General features: G+C 38.2%; 1 protein-coding gene across 1 annotated transcript in view; it reads right to left on the bottom strand.

Moving 5' to 3' along the window:
* The window catches only part of Lap1 (leucine rich repeat containing protein 7 lap1), a 472,349-nt gene that overhangs the window by 293,533 nt on the left and 154,685 nt on the right, over window positions 1-24,131 (bottom strand). Inside the window, exons 3-4 of the mRNA XM_067139879.2 lie at window positions 21,427-21,562; window positions 21,036-21,325 (exon numbers count right to left, since the gene is read on the bottom strand). Of these exons, the coding sequence (XP_066995980.2) occupies window positions 21,036-21,325; window positions 21,427-21,562 (426 nt within the window). The remainder of the gene's footprint in view (window positions 1-21,035; window positions 21,326-21,426; window positions 21,563-24,131) is intronic.

Here is a 24,131-nt window from a genome sequence, read left to right as displayed (position 1 = left end):
TACTCACAATTAAATGCGCGAACAAAACCTACGCCCTAGTTAACACACATGCTCCTACAAACGATAAGAACAAGTCTGATCCAGACGAAGTTGATAATTTCTGGGACCTACTGGATGAAAAATTAAACAAAATCCCCAAACACCATGTCAAGCTTCTTTTGGGTGACTTCAATGCCCAACTAGGTCGTGAACAGAAGTACAAGAAAGTTACAGGAAATTACCCTGCTCACAAAAGAACCAATCCCAACGGCAAAAGACTGGTGTCCATTTGCGAAAATCATAACCTGCAGTTCATGTCGACCCACTTTCGCCATCTACCCAGAAAGCAAATGACTTGGCGTTCTCCCGTCCAAGCTCTCGGAGAGTTCCAAATTGATCATGTTGCAATCTCCAGGAGAAACAGCCCTGAGATTATGAATGTCAAGGTAAAGAAATGCATCAATGTCGCCTCAGATCATTATATCTCTCTTATCAAATTCAAATCAATTCCCACAAACACAAGACTAAACAGATCACAAGCTTCGACAATGATAAACTTCGGCAAAGGGTCGAGGAGTTCCAGGAGAAGGCTAGACCAAATGACTGTGACTTTAACAACGCCAAAAGTCTCCTTGTTGAGGCCGCCAAAGACGTTGCAGAAATCAAAAGAAGCAAAAAGTATGCCTGGTGGAATAATACCTGCGAATCAGTCCTCCAAGAAAGACTCAATGCGTGGAAACAGTACTACTCTACGAAGTCAGAAAATGATTGGGAAACCTACAAAATCCAACGTGCCCAAGCAGCTAGGGTGTTCAGAACTGAGAAACGTAAATACGAAAAATCTCTCATTGAAAAGATAGAACAAGGCTTTAGGAAGAATGAAAGCAGAGAGTACTACAGAGCCTTCAAACGCAAAATCACTGGCTATAAACCAGCATCTCTATGCTTCGAGTGAAAGGACGGCACACTGGCGACGTCAAATGAAGAAAATTGCAGCATTCTGGCAGATTACTTCAAGAATTTACTTAATTGCTCTAAACCGCAAAGCGCCATTGAGACCAAGGAACCCTTACTCAGGTACCCAGATTCCAGACCACCCGACAGAGATGAAATCAAGCGCCACATTGCCCGTCTCAAAAATAACAAAGCGCCGGGGGGGAAGAATCAGTAGTAGCAGAACTATGGAAATATGCCCCAGAGGAATCACTTGATATCTTGCAAAAGCAAATAGAAGAAATTTGGAACAAGGAGACCCTACCCGAAGATTGGAAAATAGCTTTGATCCATCCATTACACAAAAAAGGCAGCATGAAGAACATCAACAACTACAGAGAAATATCTTTGCTACCCGTGACTTACAAAATTCTATCACTTGCCATCCTGGAGCGTTTGGAAGCACAAGTCGAACATCAAATAGGTGAATATCAAGGAGGGTTCAGAAAAGGTCGCTCAACAGCTGAACAGATTCAAAATCTCAAAACGATCATCAGATATTGTACACTAAGGTCCAAGCAGTATGTGTCTGTCTTTGTGGACTTTAAGAAAGCGTACGACTCCATTGACTGGGAAGTCCTGCTAAACATCTTAAATGAATTTGGAGTTGATTTGAAATTGCTGGCATTAATTAGAGCCACCCTGACCGATACAAAATCCAAGGTGAAGTTCCACAGATGTCTCTCGCATTCCTTTGACATCAAAACAGGAGTCCGACAAGGTGATGGGCTATCCCCGATAATCAATCAATCAATACTGATCTGCATTTAGGGCAGTTGCCCAGGTGGCAGATTCCCTATCTGTTGCTTTCCTAGCCTTTTCCTAAATGATTTCAAAGAAATTGGAAATTTATTGAACATCTCCCTTGGTAAGTTATTCCAATCCCTAACTCCCCTTCCTATAAATGAATATTTGCCCCAGTTTGTCCTCTTGATTTCCAACTTTATCTTCATATTGTGATCTTTCCTACTTTTATAAACGCCTTTCAAACTTATTCGTCTACTAATGTCATTCCACGCCATCTCTCCGCTGACAGCTCGGAACATACCACTTAGTTGAGCAGCTCCTCTTCTTTCTCTCAATTCTTCCCAACCCAAACATTGCAACATTTTTGTAACGCTACTCTTTTGTCGGAAATCACTCACAACAATTGGATTTTTTCCAGATCTTGAATCAGGTAATCCTGGTGAGGGTCCCATACACTGGAACCATACTCTAGTTGGGGTCTTACCAGAGACTTATATGCCCTCTCCTTTACATCCTTACTACAACCCCTAAACACCCTCATAACCATGTGCAGAGATCGGTACCCTTTATTTACAATCCCATTTATGTGATTACCCCAATGAAGATCTTTCCTTATATTAACACCTAGATACTTACAATGATCCCCAACAGGAACTTTCACCCCATCAACGCAGTAATTAAAACTGAGAGGACTTTTTCTATTTGTGAAACTCACAACCTGACTTTTAACTCCGTTTATCAACATACCATTGCCTGCTGTCCATCTCAACATTTTCGAGATCACGTTGCAGTTGCTCACAATCTTGTAACTTATTTAACAGTCTATGGAGAATAACATCATCCGCAAAAAGCCTTACCTCCGATTCCACTCCTTTACTCATATCATTTATATATATAAGAAAACATAAAGGTCCGATAACACTGCCCTGAGGAAATCCCCTCTCAACTATTACAGGGTCAGACAAAACTCCACCTACTCTAACTCTCTGAGATCTATTTTCTAGAAATATAGCAACCTATTCAGTCACTCTTTTGTCTAGTCCAATTGCACTCATTTTTGCCAGTAGTCTCCCATGATCCACCCTATCAAATGCTTTAGACAGGTCAATCGCGATACAGTCCATTTGACCTCCAGAATCCAAGATATCTGCTATATCTTGCTGGAATCCTACAAGGAATCCTTCTTAGTCTCTTTATTTCTCTATTATAATAAGGTGGCAAATTCAGATCTCAGTGGAATAATCTTTCCTAAAACTGAATTGCCTTCTATCGAACCAGTTATTAATTTCACAAACATGTCTAATATAATCAGAAAGAATGCCTTCCCAAAGCTTACATACAATGCATGTCAAACTTACTGGCCTGTAATTTTCAGCTTTATGTCTATCACCCTTTCCTTTATACACAGGGGCTACTATAGCAACTCTCCATTCATCTGGTATAGCTCCTCCGACCAAACAATAATCAAATAAATACTTCAGATATGGTACTATATCCCAACCCATTGTCTTTAGTATATCCCCAGAAATCTGATCAATTCCGGCCGCTTTTTTAGTTTTCAACTTTTGTATCTTATTGTAAATGTCATTGTTATCATATGTAAATTTTATTACTTCTTTGGCCTTAGTCTCCTCCTCTATCTCGACATTATCCTTGAAACCAACAATCTTTACATACTGCTGACTGAATACTTCTGCCTTTTGAAGATCTTCACATACACACTCCCCTTGTTCATTAATCATTCCTGGAATGTCCTTCTTGGAACTTGTTTCTGCCTTAAAATACCTATACATACCCTTCCATTTTTCACTAAAATTTGTATGACTGCCAATTATGCTTGCCATCATGTTATCCTTAGCTGCCTTCTTTGCTAGATTCAATTTTCTAGTAAGTTCCTTCAATTTCTCCTTACTTCCACAGCCATTTCTAACTCTATTTCTTTCCAGTCTGCACCTCCTTCTTAGTCTCTTTATTTCTCTATTATAATAAGGTGGGTCTTTACCATTCCTTACCACCCTTAAAGGTACAAACCTGTTTTCGCATTCCTCAACAATTTCTTTAAACCCATCCCAGAGTCTGTTTACATTTTTATTTACCGTTTTCCACCGATCATAGTTACTTTTTAGAAACTGCCTCATGCCTGCTTTATCAGCCATATGGTACTGTCTAACAGTCCTACTTTTAAGACCTTCCTTTCTATCACATTTATTTTTAACTACCACAAAAACAGCTTCATGATCACTAATACCATCTATTACTTCAGTTTCCCTATAGAGCTCATCTGGTTTTATCAGCCCCACATATAGGATATTTTTCCCTCTGGTTGGTTCCATCACTTTCTGAATCAGCTGTCCTTCCCATATTAACTTATTTGCCATTTGTTGGTCATGCTTCCTGTCGTTCTCATTTCCTTCCAAATTGACATCTGGCAAATTCAGATCTCCCGCTACGATCACATTTCTTTCCATGTCGTTTCCCACATAGCTGACTATCCTATCAAATAATTCCGAATCCGCGTCAGTGCTACCCTTTCCCGATCTCTTAAACTGTGTTCTTGAAAAGATCATCAGAACCTGGCGGGTGAGATTACAGAAAACCAACTACAGTCCATTGAGAATAGGAACCAAATCCAAGGGGATCGCCACAGACTGCTTAGCATTTGCCGATGATATTGCTGTTCTCTCAAACGACATAGAAACCGCTAGAGCTCAAGTTGAAATTTTAAAGGAAATTGCCGAACAAACTGGTTTGCAGATATCGTTTGAGAAAACAGAAGTAATGACTAACATCAAAGAGGCTCCACCAAAACTCCATACAAAATACGGGGACATCACCCGAGTAGACAAATTCAAATACCTGGGTGAGATCATCATGAAAAATGGACTGGACAAAGAAGCACATCAGGAGCGAGTACGCAAACTGGAAATAGCCTACCAAACATCCCGCACAATCTACAACAAAAAATGCCTTTCCCAAAACACCAAGATACGTCACTATGAAACAGTTCTGAAGCCAGTAGTTCTATATGCAGCCGAAACCCTGTCTCTAAATGCCAACAAAGGACTCCTTGAAGAACTGGAGAAAAGAGAACGCAAAATTGTGAGAGGAATCTTGGGATCAAAGTACAGAAATGGAATCCATCAAAAGAGATCCAACAAGGAAGTCTACAGCAAAATAGAGAAAATTACCGACACAATCAGAAAAAGACGGGCACGATTTTATGGTCATCTGACAAGAATGGACGGAAGAAAGTTAACTAAAGAAATCTTTCACTTTTTTGATTCAAACCCCAAAACCACAATTCCCTGGTTTAGAAATACCAAAGAAGACCTGCAAATGCTACATATCTCAGCTGAAGACGCCCTCAATAGAGATCTCTTCCGCAAGAAAATATTGACGAACGGGCTAAACCGAGACGAGCAACCGAAGAGAAGACACGGTGCCCCTTGGACAGAGGAGCGTAAGCAGGCCCATTCACAAAGAATGAGGGAAATTTGGGCTCTAAAGAAGTCCAAGTTCAGTGTCAAATGCAACAAGACTTAACGTGGTCCTTGATGGCCCCAGCGAATTATATATATATTTAAAGTTAGTAATGCTTGCTTTTTTTTTTTTTTTTTTTTTTTTTTAAGTCTGTTAATTTTGTAAAGGTAATACAGTATTATTTTATGCTAGTATTATTTCTTTTAGATTTCAAGTTGTAAAATGGTACAATAAATGTTGTGAAAAGTAAAAGAAAAAATATCTTTTAGAAAAGTATTTAGTAGGGCCTTGTAGCCTAATCCTACAAACACACAATAGGTAAGATTTGAATGCAATAAGATAAGTTAACTTGTCTTAATAAGGCAAACAATAATTTTCTCCACTACATGGAAAAGATGGGATATGTTTTTCTGCTTAGGAGATGTGATGTACATAATATTATGCTAGTGACCAAGACAAGATGGCAAAGACAGTGGAAAGCAGTGTTCTGGCACATGGAAATAATGTGAGGAAGAAGATTATGAAGACTTAGTATAGACAGATGACAAACACTGGTTGCGATGGTTACCACAGTGTCAATTTTCTGTCCATAGTAATCCCAGATAGCCATCAGCCCAAAAACATACCCATGTTAATATGATGAAATGATGAGCAATGAAAGTGCCAGAAGATACTGCTTGATAAGATTCGCATACTTTTCATTTGTGGCACCTTCAACGTTCACCATATGCAGTCCTCTGTTACTGGACTACTACTTCTTAAAACACAAACAAACAAACAAACAAACAAACAAACAAACAAACAAACAAACAAACAAACAAACAAACAAACAAACAAACAAACATTTTATTCATACTCCTGGAGGAATAATCCTCACCATTGCAGGGTTCCACCAATGTTGATAATGTTCTTGCTTCTTAGCCATGTCTGATAATGGATTTTCAGTGAAATGCAACATCCCATTTCTCCAGACCACTACAGTCTCAACAAGAGACTCATAATCCTCTGTTTCAATACCTAAGGAGGTATCTGCAATTGCCTTATAAACTTGCTTAAGCTGGCAACTTCATACTTGTTAGCTCAGTTTCAAATAATTCATCTGTAAGAAGTTCATCTGCTAAGCAGTACTTCCTTCTTTGACTAACTCTTCAAAAAGGCTCTTAATTAATCCCAATTTTATGAGTAATGGGGACAGGAGCACCTTTCTGAGATTCTTTAATTGAATGTGTTTCACATTACTGTGTTATTCTCTACTGCAACTGCCCCACAAGCAAATAAATCCACAAACTTACAATCCTAGAAGTAACTATTCAGATTACTGCCAAGGATATTGTTTGCAATTAATTAAACTATCCTTTCCAAATTCAACCTTTCTATACAATATGACTTGATTTGTCACTTTTCTGTTCATTTGCATTATATCAACCCAATGGGCTCTTTTTCTCAATTTGTGTTTGTCCTGTGTTGCTAGTCTTTTACCACATGTATTCATCTTTATCTTTTTGGCTGTTCCCTTTTCATGCATTTATCCATGTTTCTTATAATTTCACAACTCCCAAATCAAGACTGAAATTTGTCAAGATGCCCCTCAAGGAGTGTTGAAGACTGCCCTCCTGATAAAGTTGCAAAGAAGGAATGAGCTCATCAGAGCCTGAAAAGATATGGATATAAAAGGATTGGAACTGATATGGAGAGAAAGTATCTATCTGAAGATAGCAGTGTATGAACATGTGCAGACTGTCCTTCTCCCTTTGTATTTTAATGCTTGTCCATGTCTCCTTTTCTATTACTCCCTCTTCTGTTGCTGACCTGTTTATCCTATATGTTCCTACCTTTCTATAGACAACTTGAACTTAAAATTGTGTTTACGACATCATACTTTTCATTTAAACTTTCATTATGAAGTAACGGAAAGAGGGGAAATTTATTTCCGTAACGGAGCAAATTTGCTTTCAAACTCATTTTGAGGAGTCGATAAACAATAGCCTGTCATCAGAATCTAAGTGTTGTAAAGCCATAAATATCAGTACTATTAGCACAGAATCCTTTTTTTCTAGTGGTTTAACGTCGCACTAACACATCAAAAGTTTTTAGTGGGGAAGGGCTAGGAGCGAGAAGGAAGTGGCCATAGCATTAACCAAGGAAACCATGGAAAACCATCTTCAGGGCTGCCGATAGTGGGATTCAAACCCTTCATCTTCCAAATGCAAGCTCACAGCTATGCAACCTTAACTGCATGGCCAACTCGCTCAGCAAAAATTAAAATCATATTTTATCTACACTGAGGATAATGCTGAAAACATATCATACCCAGGATTGCTTTAATGATTCCAACACTTACACCATCTACTTTGATCCATGTCAAATAAAAAATGAAAATTATATAGTCATGTACTAGAATTAGGCCAGCCCCGTGGTCTAAGGGTAGCAAGCCTGCCTCTCACTTGGAGGTCCCAGAACCATTTTCCAGCCAGGTCTGGGATTTTTACCTGGATCCCAGGGGTGTTTTGAGGTCCATTCAGCCATGTGAGAACAACTGAAGATCTATCTGGCGGTGAGACAGGAGCCCCGGTCTAGAATAATGGCTGAGGGGATTCATCGCGCTGACCACAGGTCACCTCGTAATCTGCAGGCCTTCATGTTGAGCAGCAGTCACTTGGTAGGCCAAGGGCCATCATGGCTGTAGTACCACCATGGGGTTTGGTTTGTAACAGAATTAGAAAACATCACTAGCTAAACATGGATATCTTTAGGGTGTTTGTTGCATCAGTTGAATTTGTAAATGAGACTAATACTCCAGTTTAAGTTCCACACAGAGTAAATTAATAGCAATTATTTTTTTCTTCCATTCCAAGTAGGACAGTGAGGCGAGAGTGCTTAGTTTCCATATGATAGTTTTGAGGATTACAAAGAAAATCAGGCACAAATTGAAAGTATGTTGAAAACAAGATATCGAAATGGACTCAGATTTAAAAAAACCACACTCTCTCTCTCCCTCGCCTGGCAGTTAAAGGATTCAATTATTTCAGAATGGTCAATCTAACTTTCTCACACACTTTCAGAACAAGCAATCAAACTTTGTGAATAATTCAATGGATATTTTTCCCCTAAATGGACAACACAGGTTTAAGTATGTTTTCTGTGGATTATCTAGGCTTCAAATGACAATAAATACAGTTTGATATTAAATTTGTAATGAAGAGCTATCAAGCATAGTATTCTATATGTTCCATTACAAAGAAAATTTTCAGGGAGCGACTTGACTATATAGCCCAATAAAATCGTCCTGAACATAGGGGTTTGCTGTGCAAAAGGTCAGGTAGTTTTGATTTTTTGGTATGTTTTTAGTGTTGGGCCTGTAATGTAAAATCCAATTTTTCAAACTTTGGGCACCACCGTACACCCCTTGGCATTCAAGAGAAACCATCAAATTTTGTTCACCTTTTCTCTGTTTTTCGAAATATCTCCTAAAAGGTTAGTAAAAAAAAAATCATTCCAAGTTTAAAGCAGAGTAAATTTGCTACAGTTTGAGCTCAAATTCAGCTCTATAGCTTATGTAGTGATTGAGATACAGGCTTTCAAATAATTGTGTTTTTATAAAAAAAGTTGCTAAAGTTGTGATGTTTCATCGAATTTTGTTAAATATCTCCTAAACTAAGTTGTTTAAAGCAAACATAATATGGATCAGTCTTAATGATGAGTAAATTTCCTGTGTACAGAGTACAATAGGAAATTTCTACGACTAACATTTTGAAGACCTGTAGTTGTTCAAAGTCGAAGTTGTGCAATAGGTATTTTATGAATCGTGAGACAAATGCCAGACAATCAAGTGGTGTGTTCCACTCAGGACAATAATGATGGTGGGAGAACCCTCACACAGACACAGAGAAGGTACTATTTGCATCTGACAAGAAGTTGCAACAGTTTGTAGGTACAGCATGGGTACAGATATATTTACATTACATTTATTTTGTATCACAAAATCAATGTATAGTGAGCAACATGTGAACATGCACCCTTCTCACATTGCTTGAAGCAATGAAGATGTTGAAAATTTTATACAGTGGTTTTCTCAACACATACCACTCCTCGCAAATTATGTGCTAATATCAGTAAGTAGTGGCATGGCAGGAACAGCAGATGTAATTGTTACTTGTCTTACGAACTTGGTTTGGAAGCAATCGCCACAAATTGTTGGTGGTAACTTCAAACTGTGAAAGGAAAAATTACTGTGGGCCCACTAACACTCAACAAAATCTGTGTAACCAAACAGTCAGATGAAGACCTGAAAAGGTTTTTCATATTTGAACTGTCACCTTTTCCTTTGTCACTGTTTACAGAAGAGGGTATACGAAAGGGGACTAAAACATCTTTATTTTCATCATTCATACCAACCACAGATGTTGTCGAAGGAATAAATAATTTTGTAGTGGTGAATGGACATCATCTTCCTAAAGTTGTTTGGCAATGGAATTTGAATTTTGGGGGGCACAGCTAAGAGTCATGTTACACACTTACAAGTACACTACAGTTTCAACACTACAGTTTCAACACTGCTGTAGTGTTTGATGGATATCCTTCTGATGCGATAGGAAGGGGCACGAAAAGTGCAGAACGTATTCAATGGAAAATCTTTTATTCATCACATGAGATCCTATTCAATGAAGCCACATGTCCAGAAATTTCTCTCAAGAAATATTTTCAAATGAATGCAATAATGCAGAGTTCATGGAACCCCTAAAAAAAGTACTACAAGAAGGAAATTTAACAGTAAAACAGAGAGCAGAAGATGCAGATGTACTAATTGTTACAATGGCTGTTTCTGCTTGATCTCAGTATGACAACATTTTTGTCGTTGGCGAAAACGTTCACCTTTTGGTTCTTCTAACGGCAATAGCACCGATGAAAGACAACTTATACTACAGAAAATGTGGAAAAAGGAGGACGCCTGATATGTTGTACTCCAACAAGTCATTTAAACACAAGTGTAGCAGAATGATTTTGTTCATTCACGCTTTTAGAGAGTATGACATGACAAGTGCACATTTTGGTCAAGGGAAGACTAAATTTTGAACTCTTATAGAAAAAACTGACACCTGGTACAAAAAGTCCAAGTATTCTTCAACCTTGAAGCAACCATTGACCAAGTGGCTAAGGCAGGTGAAGCTTTTCTGATTCATTTATAAGGGCAGTCGAATGAAAACCGAACACCCGCTACAATGTGACCATGGAATGGTTTTATTCAAAAGTAATTAACAAAAGCGTTAATACATTTATCCCACTGGGAGATGAGGCTATCAACTCTCATTTTGTAGAAAGGGGTAGGTCGCTGACGGATCCACAACTGCACCCACTTTGCACTTCCTCGTCCGAATGAAACCGACTTCCACGAATGTCTTTCTTCAGATCACCAAAAATGTAAAAATCACAAAGTGAAAGATCCGGGCAATACAGAGGATGATGAAGTGTTTCCCAACAAAATTGCTGAAGCGTAGCCTTCGCTCATCGTCTTGCAGTGATGAGCTCCCTTCTTGGAATCTCCTATGCCGCTAATGCACTCTCATCGTGGACATGCGGTGTTCGCCATACACAGCAGACATACGACAATGAGTTCTGCATATGCAAGCGCCCTCAGCCACCAGAAAACTAGCTACACTTCTTGCTCCTCTTTGCTTGCCTCAATTTCTACAGCTGGACGAACACACTAGACCAGTCTGTGCAACAACAAAGACATAACCTAACAACTGTGTGCACCTGTGAGTTGTCACTATGCAGTTCTCTTACCACAGCGATGGCAGTATTGATACGTAACAACAGTGTTGCCACCTATCATGTGGAATGTGTGTTATTGCGGGTGTTTGGTTTTCATTTGAATGCCCCTTATATATGGGGATAACCTCAAAACTTCTGTATCTGAACTCAATGAACTGAGCAGCAGACAAAGCTCAAAATGGCAAAAACACGTTCTGATCTATGTCTCACTACTAATGCCCTAGTTTTAACTTGTGGTATACAAACTTAGCACACATTTATAAAACTATTTTTAAGTATCCTTATTGCTTCATAATGTCCAAACTTAAAATTGTAATGACTGTGAATGTCAATTGAAAAATAAATTACAAGTATGAAAATTGTGTTTGAGTGGAATTTTTTTATAGCCTTTAAACGAACAACCGCATGTCTTAAAATATTGGTTGTAGAAATGTCCTTTAATGCTCTATGTACAGCAAATTGATCCATACAATGTTTACTCTACACTTTAGCTTAGGAGATGAAAATCCACAGCCTGTTTCCAGTCATTCGACCGGGTCAGGAATGGAATGAATGAAGCCCCCACCTAGCGGCGAGGATAGGAAATGTGCCAGCTGCCGAAGCCTGTCGCATTCCTCTGGGGCAATGATTAATGAATGACAGATGAAATCAAATGATACTGGAGAGTGTTGCTGGAATGAATTATGACACTGAAAACTGGAGTACCTGGAGAAAAACCTGTCCCACCTCCACTTTGTCCAGCAAAAATCTCACATGGAGTGACCGGGATTTGAACCACGAAACCCAGCGGGGAGAGGCCGGCGTGCTGCCGCCTGAGCCACGGAGGTTCCTTAGCTTAGGAGATATTTAACAAAATTTGACAAAAAATCACAACTTTAGCAACTCTTTCGATAAAAACAAGATTGCCTGAAAGGGTGTATCTCACTAACCACATAAGTTACAGAACTCAAACTGTAGCAAATTTACTATATTTTAAATATGGAATTAACATTTTTTTTTTTGCTAGACCAGCCTTTTAGGAGATATTTTGATAAAACAGAGAAAATGTCTTTTTTCCCCAATGCCAAGTGGGGCGCAGTGGCGTGCCAAGGTTAAATACTTGGACTTTACATTACAGGCCCAACACTATCAACATATCAAAAAATCAAAACTACCCAACATTTGGCGTACCAAAATTTATATTTTTACTGGACTAATAGGCCTACATATAACTTTACTATGATTCAATCTTCCAACTGTTTTAACCAAAATTTCTTTACAAGTTTTAAAAAATGAATCATATATAATTAAATAGCAACTTAGTAAAAATACAGTTCAAGCAAGAGCAAAATAATAACATTCCTAAACTACCAACACAGCACATTTTGAACACAAGCAGTAGCACTACAAAATTATAGCCATTTTAACCTATTAAATGTTCCCATCCTAAACTTACTGATTCAAGCTCATCTTATTATGTGATAGTTTACCTACCTTACCAAACTGTTCATAATCCATCAATTTGAATGCTAGAAATGGAAAGAGTGCTTTATTATTAAAAATGAAAAAATATTATGACAGGAGTAGCATATTGCTATTAAGAGCAGTAATACATAAACTGCAAAGTACCTCGTAAGTAATGATGTTTTAAGATTTGAATATATTTTGGATTTATTACCGGTGAAACAAGACGAACTGCTAGAAAACTTAACATTTCATAAAAATCTTCCTCAGAAATTACTATTAATTTAATAATGCCGAAAGTGAAATGTCAAGTTTTCCACGAGCTTATCTCATTTCAAGCAGGATAAACCCAAAAGACTATCAGGTCTATTATTTCAGGCTGTGAAAGTATGAATCAAAAAGCATGAACTTGTCTGGATCTTTTTTCATTACTTGTTAATTTTTCCTCTGAAGCAAAATTCTAATTAACTGTCATTTATTTTTCCAGAGAGATGGAAAATAAAAAGAGAGTACTAACAAACAGCTAGTCAGCAGTCGTCATAAGGAAATTCAAGAATACGAGGGACAAATCATCCTTAAGTATTAATGTTTTATCAGAACATCCTATACTAACGCTTTGGGAAAGTACAAAAAACACTTAAAATGTAACATGGAGATATCACTAGTTCGTGAACAGGTACACAGAAATGTAAGTGAAAATCTTGCACCAACTGATATTTTAAAGTAATGCAATAAGATATACTTTTATATCCAGATTTTACTATGGTGAATATGAAATTATGCTTTAACATTCAAAGGTTATAATTAAATGATATCGTATCATGAGTGGCAAGGCTTTCAGCCTGCAGGTGCCTCAGTTGATAATTATTTCATTCCATACAACAAAATATTTGATCACTGTAACCAGCAGTTTGGGAATAGTTCCCCCTCGTTCCCAGCATGACCCCTATGCCCTCAATGTCTTCTAAATTGTACTTGACATTATAATAGTGTTTGTACAGGTGTGAGCACTTTTATTAATTGAGATTCAAGGGAAGCTGTGGACAGAAGGGAGAAATATTATGAAAACCCCATCCTCATCATTTCCTATGTTCCAGTCTACATCCCTTTGGATTATGCTGTTCTTAACCAGATCCATCCATGATAATTTGGATTTTGCACAGGTGCTCTCTCTCTCTTAACTTATGATTCATTTACTATATCCTAACTATTTCAGTATTTTTCTCCATTTTCCAATTTATTGCTCAACATTCCTACCTTGAATTCTTTTAGTATGTCTACATTATTCTCATAATATATCTCCTTGTCCACACAAGATAGTTCCAAGAAATGTTATTGCTGCTGCTATTAATCCACTTCATTTTCATTTTTCTTTGCCACTTGCCAGGTATCAGCAGTATATGTTAACACAGGTATGTAATATACAGTAGAAGTCCGCTATAGCGAGTACGGGATATAACGAGAACTCCGTTATAGCGACGACATTTTTCTGTCCCTTCAAAATTCCTATATTAAACTGTGTATCGTCCTTCTGTTACAGCGAGAACCCTATCACTGGCGCATCCGTTATTACGAGCGATTTTTTCCGTTACCGAAATTTATGCACCCCAGCGATGATATTGCATGCGATCGATTACCTTCGAAATCGTTTCCTCGCTATGTGCACTAGCGATTTCTCTCGTCGACATTCGAAGGCGATGTCGGAGTCGATTAGTAATATCCGTCGACAGTTGTTCCGTAAAGAAAATTCGAAATGAAAGAGAACATATTTTCGTAATAAATGCGTAAATAACGTGTCCGATAACGATTGTTAACTCGTTAAAATTAAGGCTGACTAAACCACCGCTTAATTTTGAAGCAAAATACTGCAATTAAGTAATAATGGGATACACCTTGAGATATAGCAGAGTGCTTAATTGATTTCAGAGGTTAGTTTATATTTTGTCGCGTCTGGTTAAATTACGGAAAGGCTATTATGAAAATTTATAGGGAGAAAGATATAATTTCCCTACTGGCGCTTGAAGTGTGTTTTCATCATACGCATAGTACGGTTAAGTTAGTATACGTGACGCTGTTTGAAACGTCTGGAACAAAATGCTATCGATCATCTTCGGTACGGTATAGTTTTCTCACTTTGTGCATTTGCGAGCTCTCTCGTTGACATTCAAAGGCGATGTTGGAGTTTATTAGTAATACCCATTGACTGCTGGTCTCTAAAGAAAATTCGAAATGAAAGAGGAAAACACGTTTTCGTAATAAATGCGTAAATAACGTGGCCGATTGCAGTTGTTAACTCGTTAAAAATAAAGACTGAAGTAAACGATATCTTAATTTTAATGTTATATACGGAAATTAAGTAAGAATGCAATACATCTCAAGATATGGGAGAGTACATCACTGATTTCAGAGGATATTTCATATCTTCTCGCGTCTAGTTACGGCTATTTACATGTAAATTTTTCGCGAGGAGGTTATTTCTCTGCATGCGTTTCAAAAAGTATGTTTTCATGATAGGCTACATATACGGTTAGGGTAGGTGACGCTGTTTGAAGAAGAAAGCTGAGGTGTTTGCCACAGAGTTCTCTGGAGTGATATCGTATTTCTCCGAATCCCAGACTTTTTTTTTCTTTCTCAGAATCTCATGCGAAAACTCAAGAGTTGTTGCATTCGCGGCCTAACAGTAAGTTAATGGATACCACTGGCAACTACCGCGGCAACCACGCTGCTTCTTTTCACACGCGCACAGAACTCGTTGACAATAAACGACCACCTCTTTACTACACATCGCTAGCCACGACAACCTGTTGTACAGAGCCTGTGTGTTTCTCAAATGGCATCAAAGCATGCGACCCTTCGAATTCTTAAAAAAGCCGTGGCTACTCAGTCGCAGAGTCATGACGCGTCTATTGTACTTGACGCTTAGTAAAATTAAGGTTTATAGACAGCAGGAATATTTTCGTGATGGATAGTCGTATTGTAAAGATACGTGGAAAAGGTAATGCCGGCAAATTTTCAACGGGTTCTAATCGATATTATGATGCCAATTATAAGTTAATGTTTATTAAACACACGGAAATGTAGAATAATTGTGCAGCCGCAAGTAAATACGGCATAGGCCTAATTAAAGCCAATATTTGGCGTTAACGTGAAGACAAAGAGCTAAAAAAATGCGTACTGTACAAAAAATGCATTCAGTGGTCCGCAACAAGGACGCTTTAAAGAAGTCGAAGATGAAATTGTGAGGTATGTGTACGAAAAACGCAAGAGCGGAATGGCCATACCGTGGCGCAATAAACTCGTTCGTTGACTTACAACGTCCGCGATTAGGCCAATACATCGCTAGCCGTTGAATTTGGCCGAACCCGACAAGCGAGACGTGCGTGTAGCGGCAGCCGGTTATATCTGACGCAGCGTAAAAGTAACAGTTTTATAGACAGCAAGAATAATTTCCTGATGGATCGTTGTATTGTAGAGACGCATGGAATAGGTATTGACGGAAAATTTTCAACGAGTTCTCTTCGGTATTATGATGCCAATGTTGAGTTAATGGTCCTTAAACCCGCGGAAATAAATAATTGTGCAGCCGCCAAAGATAAAGATATACGGCGTGACGAAAGTCAATGTTCGGCGTCTCTAAAAATAGTCTAAAAATGCGTAGGCCTACTGTAAGACAAGGCATTCATATGACTTTACAAACTTCTTTTTGAGCCTGATTTAATTTTTTTGAAGGAAAAAGTGGGGTTCATCTTGGATTCAGAGATATACGGTACTGTATTTTTTCAGAATGAAATTAAACATACACTTTCAGGTAGTATCGGATTACGAAAAATAACAAACAAGTAAGCTGTAGTGTGGATATCATCTATGGAAACGCAAGTTCTGAACAAACTGATTGCCGTTTCATAGCGATTTTAAAGTGCATGAAGGGTTTTCCGACTTTTATACAAAAATCGGATATAACGGCAATCCGTTATAGCGAGTAAATTTTTCGATGTTGTGAATTCTCGCTATAACGGACTTCTACTGTATTTTTGCCTCCCATTTTCATTTTTATTCCTTGCCTCTCTCATCACCACCACTGTTCCCTTTCTCAAAGCTGATTCTTATTTTCCATTTCTCAATTTTTGCACTTAATGCATCAACTGTTCTTGGACATTTTTTTATCCTTTCCCAAAATTACAATGTCAACAGCAAATAATTCTGAGTTCATTCTTGCACATCCTTAAGCTACTCTTACTACCATTATGACATCGTCACTCACATTTACAGACAGTAAACATGATGCAGTCAAACCTGCCTGAAAGGACACCTTTATTCAACGGACACCTCCCCATACAGACATTTTTGCACGGAACTGATATTTTTGGTACATAAGACACATGTTAGATAAGCTTCATTTAAGCAGACACCTTGAATTGCGGACAGCGGACATCACCATTAATCTTGTCCACTTGCCTTATAGGACGCTTTACACGTTCCAGGACACTTTCCTATCTTAAAATCATTTTGAAAACATACATGAATTTCTTTTGAATGTTTGTACAATTTCGTGACCACGGAAAACAAGCTGAAGTAGCTGTGAAGTTAATTGTTCTGTACAAGCCTCTTTCCAAACCTTTTGTTAGGCTCAACTTTTGTTCTAATTATTGTACATTCTGAGATTTGTAGTTGACCGGGAATGCTACCAGTGACTGTTTACTCACAAGTTACCAAGGGATTTTCCAGCATATATTGCATCTTCAATGCATAACTCATATTGTCATTGATAAGGTCAAGGTCAGGTAGTTCAGTTAAACTTAACAAGGAAGAAACTTTCATGTGCTGATTGCCGAGTCAGAAATACCATAGTATTTCAATCGCCCAGTAAACATGAGGAAGGATGAGTGCTTAGATCTCGAGACAAGAAAAGTGCAATAGGATGTTCAGTGAGAAAAGCTCCCTGAAAAATTAAACTATGGGGAAAACACAATTGTGAAAAAAAAAAATGATATTTTAAGTGAGTGGAAGGAAACCAGGTATCTAGGAATGAAAAGAAAGTGGGACTCAGTTTTTTCAGAAGTGAACATTGCAGTATATGAGTGATTCAAATGTGTTCAAGCAAAGAAACTGTGATTGGGTAGGCCAATGTTACAAGAAAAAGTGTGAGAAATTGCAAATAACCTGAAAGTTGAAGTTAATTGAATAAAGAATGTGTGTGTCACGCTGGGTTGTTCTTTATCTTTTGAGAATATCGCAGTAAAGAAAATGTGCTAAATTTGTTTACCCAGCTGAATGATTACTTTCCAAAGCTGTAATGAATGTAATCGAGTTTGGTAGATGCAGTCGCTAAAGTGTGGCCAGTATCCAGTATTCGGGAGATAGTGGGTTTGAACCTCACCGTCGGCAGCCCCAAAGATGGTTTTCCGTGGTTTCCCATTTTCACACCAGGCAATTAAGGTCATGGCCGCTTCCTTCCCACTCCTAGCTCTTTCCTGTCCCATTGTCGCCACAAGACCTATCTGTGTTGGTGCGACGTAAAGCTACTTGTACAAAAAGAAAAAAAAAGAAAGAAAAAAACGAAAAAAATGTAAAGGCTTAAAATCACTTGTAATATCTCCCAGGCATATATTTAGTTATAAATAATTTAGAATAATCAGAATAAAGATGCATGATTATATTTAAGGTGAACATTCTCTGCTGTTAAAATGTTCAATTAATTTTTACAACCTTGTTTTAGTGGACACCGCTCGTAACAGACATTTCTCCACAGAACCGACGGTGTCTGACTTCTCTAATTCATTTTAAATTTCAAACCATCCTGTTCCGTTCACTTGGGTCATAACATGACAGCACCATTTAAATACACTATTTCTGCCAAGTGATAGAAAGAGTACCAAATAAAAAACTGTTGATTTTTTCCAATAGGTTATGCACCAAGATTCTCCAAAATTATCATAACCTTTTCTAAAATCATATCTTTCCCATCAACACAAAAGAGGGTGTTCCAATGCTGATCTCCAACTTCTAAAACCGAACAGTTCTCCTAGAAGTTTTCTCCACTTCTTTAATTCTTACATTCCTTCCACGATTTTGGCAATATCTACAGTATATACATAAAACACTTTGATCAGAATGTTAAAAAATTGGTATTTATGCATCAGTCATATCCAGAACAAGAAGGAAAAGAATTTTTAACTTTCCATAATGTTTGTCTCTATGGGGTGTGCCATAAGTTGCATTACCCACTTCAGTTCATAATAATGTGTAACAATCTTAACAATGCGGGAAAGAATTGCATGTATCAGTTCAAAACTAGAACTTCTGCCTGTGATGGCAGTCAACATGAGTTCAAGTTCTGTTGAACAGCATTTGGCTGCTGCAGTGTGGGTGCTCGAGAGACCCAATAGCCTACTGATATGATGATGGCAGATATTATAAATTGTTTCCAAGAGAGATTTGGAGTTTCATTGCCTCCCCCCCCCAAATTGACATTATTATGATGGGAAAAGTGTGCATTTGCATCAGAGAGGGTCAACGACTGAGTGTGAAGCGGAAGAGCCATAACAAGAAGGGAAACTTGCATCAACATACAGACATTTATGGAGCAGGCACCTGTTAAATCAGTACAAAAACATTCATCTGAACTTGGCATAACCTGGACAACAATATGATGCCATATAACAAGAGATTTAGGCCTAAAATTGTTTGAACCACTGTCTGTTACTCAACTGGGTGGTGATGATATGGATGCTCAACGCAATGCTTGTGCTGCCAGTCTCTGAAGATTCCATTTGGAACATGATCACAATAACGTCATGCCATGAGTGTGCAATATCCCGAAGTTCAAGAAACCACAACGTTGTGTTTTGGACAATGGAGAGTGACCATTTCTCACAGGAATTGGAGAAGAATCCACCATACGTTATGATCTGAGCCAGCGTGACTGCAAACTACATTTTTGTACCATATTTGTTGTAATGGTCCAGTTAATGGGCAGTCATATGAAGAGATGCTCTGACAGTGGCTCTATCTGCAGTTATCAGAAGCTGGAATAGCAAATTCCATTATCCTGCAATAACACGGAGCCACTGCGCATTTTTCTACCAGTGTTACCAAGTGAGCTGGCCGTTGTTAGGGTCACGCAGCTGTAAGCTTGCATTCGGGAGACAGTGAATTCAAATTCCACTGTCGGTAGCCCTGAAGATGGTTTTCAATTTTTTTCCATTTTCACACCATGCAAATACTGGGGCTGTACCTTAATTAAGCCCACGGCCGACACCTTCCCAATCCTTGCTCTTTCCCATCCTTCTGTTGCCAAGAACCTCTGATGTGTTGGTGCGACGTTAAAAAAGTAGCAAAAAAATAGCAGTGTTAGGGAATGCTTTATTGAATTGTTTCCAGACAGGTGGATTGGGCACAGATTGGAGGCAACATAGGCCTCCCTGACCTGGCCACCAAGGAACCCTGACTTGTCCAAACTAGACAACACTTCCACATGGGTTTCATCAGGCAATAGCGTTACTGGTGGACTGCTGTGAGAGAAGTGTTTGGATTTATCACAGAAGATTTTCTCTACAAAACCACTCACAGAATAAGGCATCGTATTCAGTTGTGATACGATAATGGTGGTCTTCATTCCTCTTGTTCAGGGCAGTTCCCAGATTCTTTTCTTTTCGTCAGAAGCCACTTTATTAAATTTTATTTTTTTCTTCAGTGAACCTCTTCTATATTCTTCAGTCAAAGTTTTTGAATTTCTTTTACTACTCTGTCATTTTATCATGGTGTGTCAAAAATCAAAATAATATGACGCAAGAGTCTTGAGATAGATTCTGAAGTACCACAGAAGAGGACATCCATGGAAGGCAAGAGATGGCTTATGAGTTTATGAGGACAGAAGATCTGCATAGTAAATGTTCTTTAGGTAAGAGGAAGGGATTGGTAGAAGACATCCTATCATAGATGAGAAACATAAATGTAAACAGGAAAGAACCTGACAAAGAACTACATAAAATAAGAATCAGTACTGTTATAATCCCAGAAACAGAAAAGAAACTCAACAAAATACAAGGCCTAAACAAATATACAACAGTTTATGATAAGTTGAAGCAGAGGACAGAGATTCAGGAGTGACAATACTTGTTTAGGTTATACTTCTTGAGTTCAAGGATTCTCAGCTTTAATAGCCTTTGAAAATTAGCTGGAGCTGTATTTGACATATCTTCAACTTTTATTGGTCTACAGAGACACTGGAGAACAAGAATTTTGTCTTCAGAAGGGGTTCTTTAACCCGCCATCGGTATCGTTGTCAGGTAACCCCTAACAAAAACATTCCTTATTAAGAAAAGTTTTTTGGTTTAAGACTCAAACTTTTCAAACTCCAGGTATTCTCAAATGAGTTTATGAGTCACATGTTTTCCTTCGTTACGCGATGATTCAAACCAAAAAACTTTTCTTAATAAGGAATGTTTTTGTTAGGGGCTACCTAACAACGATACCGATGGCGGGTTAAGGTACAGGGATTTTCAGCATTTAATCACTCTGTGCCAAACTGCCTGTGCTGCGATTGATTCTGCACAAGGTTTAGTATAGAAGGTGAGAATCTAACCAACTATCCTATATACTACTACGAATGGAATACTTACCAAATCTGAAAAGTCATTTTGTCCTATGTCCAATCTTTGTAAATGTGTCAGTCTGGCTATTGATTTTGGCAATGTATTTAGGTTGTTTTCCCGGAGTTCAAGGATTCTCAGCTTCAGTAGCCTTCCAAAATTAGCGGGCAGAAAATCTAAATATGTATCATTCAAGTAAAGTTCCTCTAGAGATATCAGCTGAGTAAATCCCTCAGGCAACTTTTCTAGAGGATTGACACTCACATCCACATATGTAAGATGCTTGCATCCTTTCAAATTATCAGGAATGCTGCTCAATGCTGTAAAAAATAAAATGAGATATAAATCAATAACAACAGAAGAAAGAATTAAATACAATAAGGAACTAATTCAAATAATAAATTAGTGATCTACTACAAACCATTTCTGCTAACATCAAGATAATTAAGATTTATAAGCGAAGCAACAGCTGGGGGTAAGCTATGGACTTCATTATCGCTGAGTGACAGAACTTTCAGTCCATGGCAGTGGAATAGTGGTCGAGGTAAGTCCCGTATCTGAAAATGAAATAAAAAAAAACCAATAAACATGTAAACCATATAACTTAAATTTTGCATAAACATGGGAACAGAATGACATACATATAGGTTTTTATGGCCCACTAACTACTTTTACGGTTTCTGGAGAAGCCAAAGTGCTGGAATTTTGTCCCAGAGGGATTCATTTATATGTCGGTATATCTACCAACATGGGGCTGACATATTTGAGCACCTTCAAACACCACCAGACTGAGCCAGGATTGAACCTGCCAACTTGGACACAGAAAGCCAGCGCCTCAACCATCTGAGCCACTCAGCCTGGTGGTCAGTCAATAGACTCAATGCATTAGTATGTAGGAGTCCTAAAATAAACCGTACAGGGAAAAGAAATAACAGAAAGACTGATGTGCTTCATTTCTAAATTGAAGATGGATATCAAATCCATCACTACCCGAGTACAACAGATGCAATGGACCTCAAAGCATAAGCTTTTGATGATGATGACGATGCTTGTTGTTTAAAGGGGCCTAACATCTAGATCATCGGCCCCTAATGGTATGAAATGAAATGACGAATTAAAAGCCCAAAAACATCCACTGACCACAATTCAAAACGTGAGGACGAGGAATGAATGAATGGATGGATATGAATATAAAACGATCAGTGGAACCGACCCACAGTGCCTCACATGCACAAAAGCTGGCGTAGAACAATAGTAGTATTACTGACCAAGGCACTGCTTCTATAGCACAATACTGAACCGATGATACCTGTAATCGAAAAGGGTCCAAAATCCAAGTCAGCGGCCCCTCACAATGGTACTTATCGCTAGGAAAGTAGAACCATGGTATTTGTCATGTTGCGGTACAAATTAGGAGTAGCGTAGACTCCTACTCACAGGTAATGAAATTCTAACATGTATTACAGACCTACGCTGTTTCGCACATTGCGGTGCCATTAAAAAAATTTTTTTTTTTGCTATTTGCTTTACGTCGCACTGATAGAGATAGGTCTTATGGCGACGATGGGACAGGAAAGGCCTAGGAATTGGAAGGAAGCGGCCGTGGCCTTAATTAAGGTACAGCCCCTGCATTTGCCTGGTGTGAAAATGGGAAACCTAGGAGAACCATCTTCAGGGTTGCCGACAGTGGGGCTCGATTTAACATTAAGAATTTCATTCTTCAGGTTCCGTATTGAATCAAGATTCACAATAGAGAAATGGGAAAGTTAATATCCACCTTTTCAATACAATATATTACGTGAAGGTTTACATTTAAAACATCACGTTTATTTACATTTGGTAACGGTTTCGACAATGTTTGATGTCATCATCAGCCAGGACAACTATACAAAGATATATTACATTAATCATGACTCCTACAGTAATATTACATTGATAGTATTGAATATAAACATGAGTATAATTAAAAAGTATATACACATATAAGCTGATAGTCAGTGCGATAAAAGATTGTTTTTATAAGGTGTACACCTTTAGTTAAAAAAGGAGAAAGTAATGAAAATGAAGTATAATAATCAGCTTTTAGTGACATATTTGTCTGTTGGAACAGTAGGGTTATGTTTATGAAGGCTGTGTAGCCATGTTTAACGTTATAAAAGAAGTAAACACATGCTTAGTTATGAATGTTTCTACATAAAAGTATGTACAGTAAAATCTAGAAAGTATTCGAATATGGCTTGAGCTTGGACTTAATAGATTGGATGTCACAGCACGTTGATGTTGGCATATAAGGATGTCCGTTGGTAGATTCTATGTATAAGTTTTTGTACTCTACTTTTGTATGTTTATATCATATTAGTGGATAGAGCATTTTGGATTAAGTGTAGTTCTGTTGTGATGGTATTGAAGAGATTCTTGTGCTTTGAGTTGCGAGTACATAGGTTGTTCGAGGAAGATCTTGAACCAAGACGGAACCTATAAGAAAATATAATCCGCGAATTTAGAATTACGTAAGCCAGGAATGTATATTATTAATAAAAGAATAGAAGACTCACCTCGGATGCCAAGCCAGTATTAGATGTGTCAGAGAGGAACCAACGGACTAACTGAAGGTAAAGGCGGATCTGCACGAGTGCAGAGAAGGGCGGAGTTTCTAAGTTGGAGGGAGGGGGAGGGGAAGGGCGATAGAGGCGGGACTATAATCAGGTGGGCGCGGAGGGCGGTAGGGGTAATACTTGAGCGTGTTATGTATTGTTTTGAAGACTGATTGATTTTTGGGTATTTTTAGATTATTTAAAATTTTAATGAACGTGTCAAACAAGATCGTGGGTTTTTCAGAGAGGTCATTGAGATTATAATTAGGGTTATAGTACTGGTCAAGTGATATATAGAATTGTTCTATTAAATCGAGTGCGGGGCCTTTGTTTATTATTTCGATGATGTCTATGTCTTGGTCTAAGCCTTGAAATTTGTGGTCGTAGGTCATTTATATGTTGTCCTACTGCAGAGAAACTTCGGTATTTGATAGCGGTTACATGTTCTTTATATCTAATTTTGAATGATCTACCGGTTTGTCCGAGATAAGTACTGAGGCAGTTGTTACAATGAAATCTATACACACCTGAC

Source organism: Anabrus simplex, chromosome 2, assembly GCF_040414725.1.
Source record: "Anabrus simplex isolate iqAnaSimp1 chromosome 2, ASM4041472v1, whole genome shotgun sequence".
Lineage (NCBI taxonomy): Eukaryota > Metazoa > Arthropoda > Insecta > Orthoptera > Tettigoniidae > Anabrus > Anabrus simplex.
This window is presented reverse-complemented; position numbering and strand designations above follow the sequence as displayed.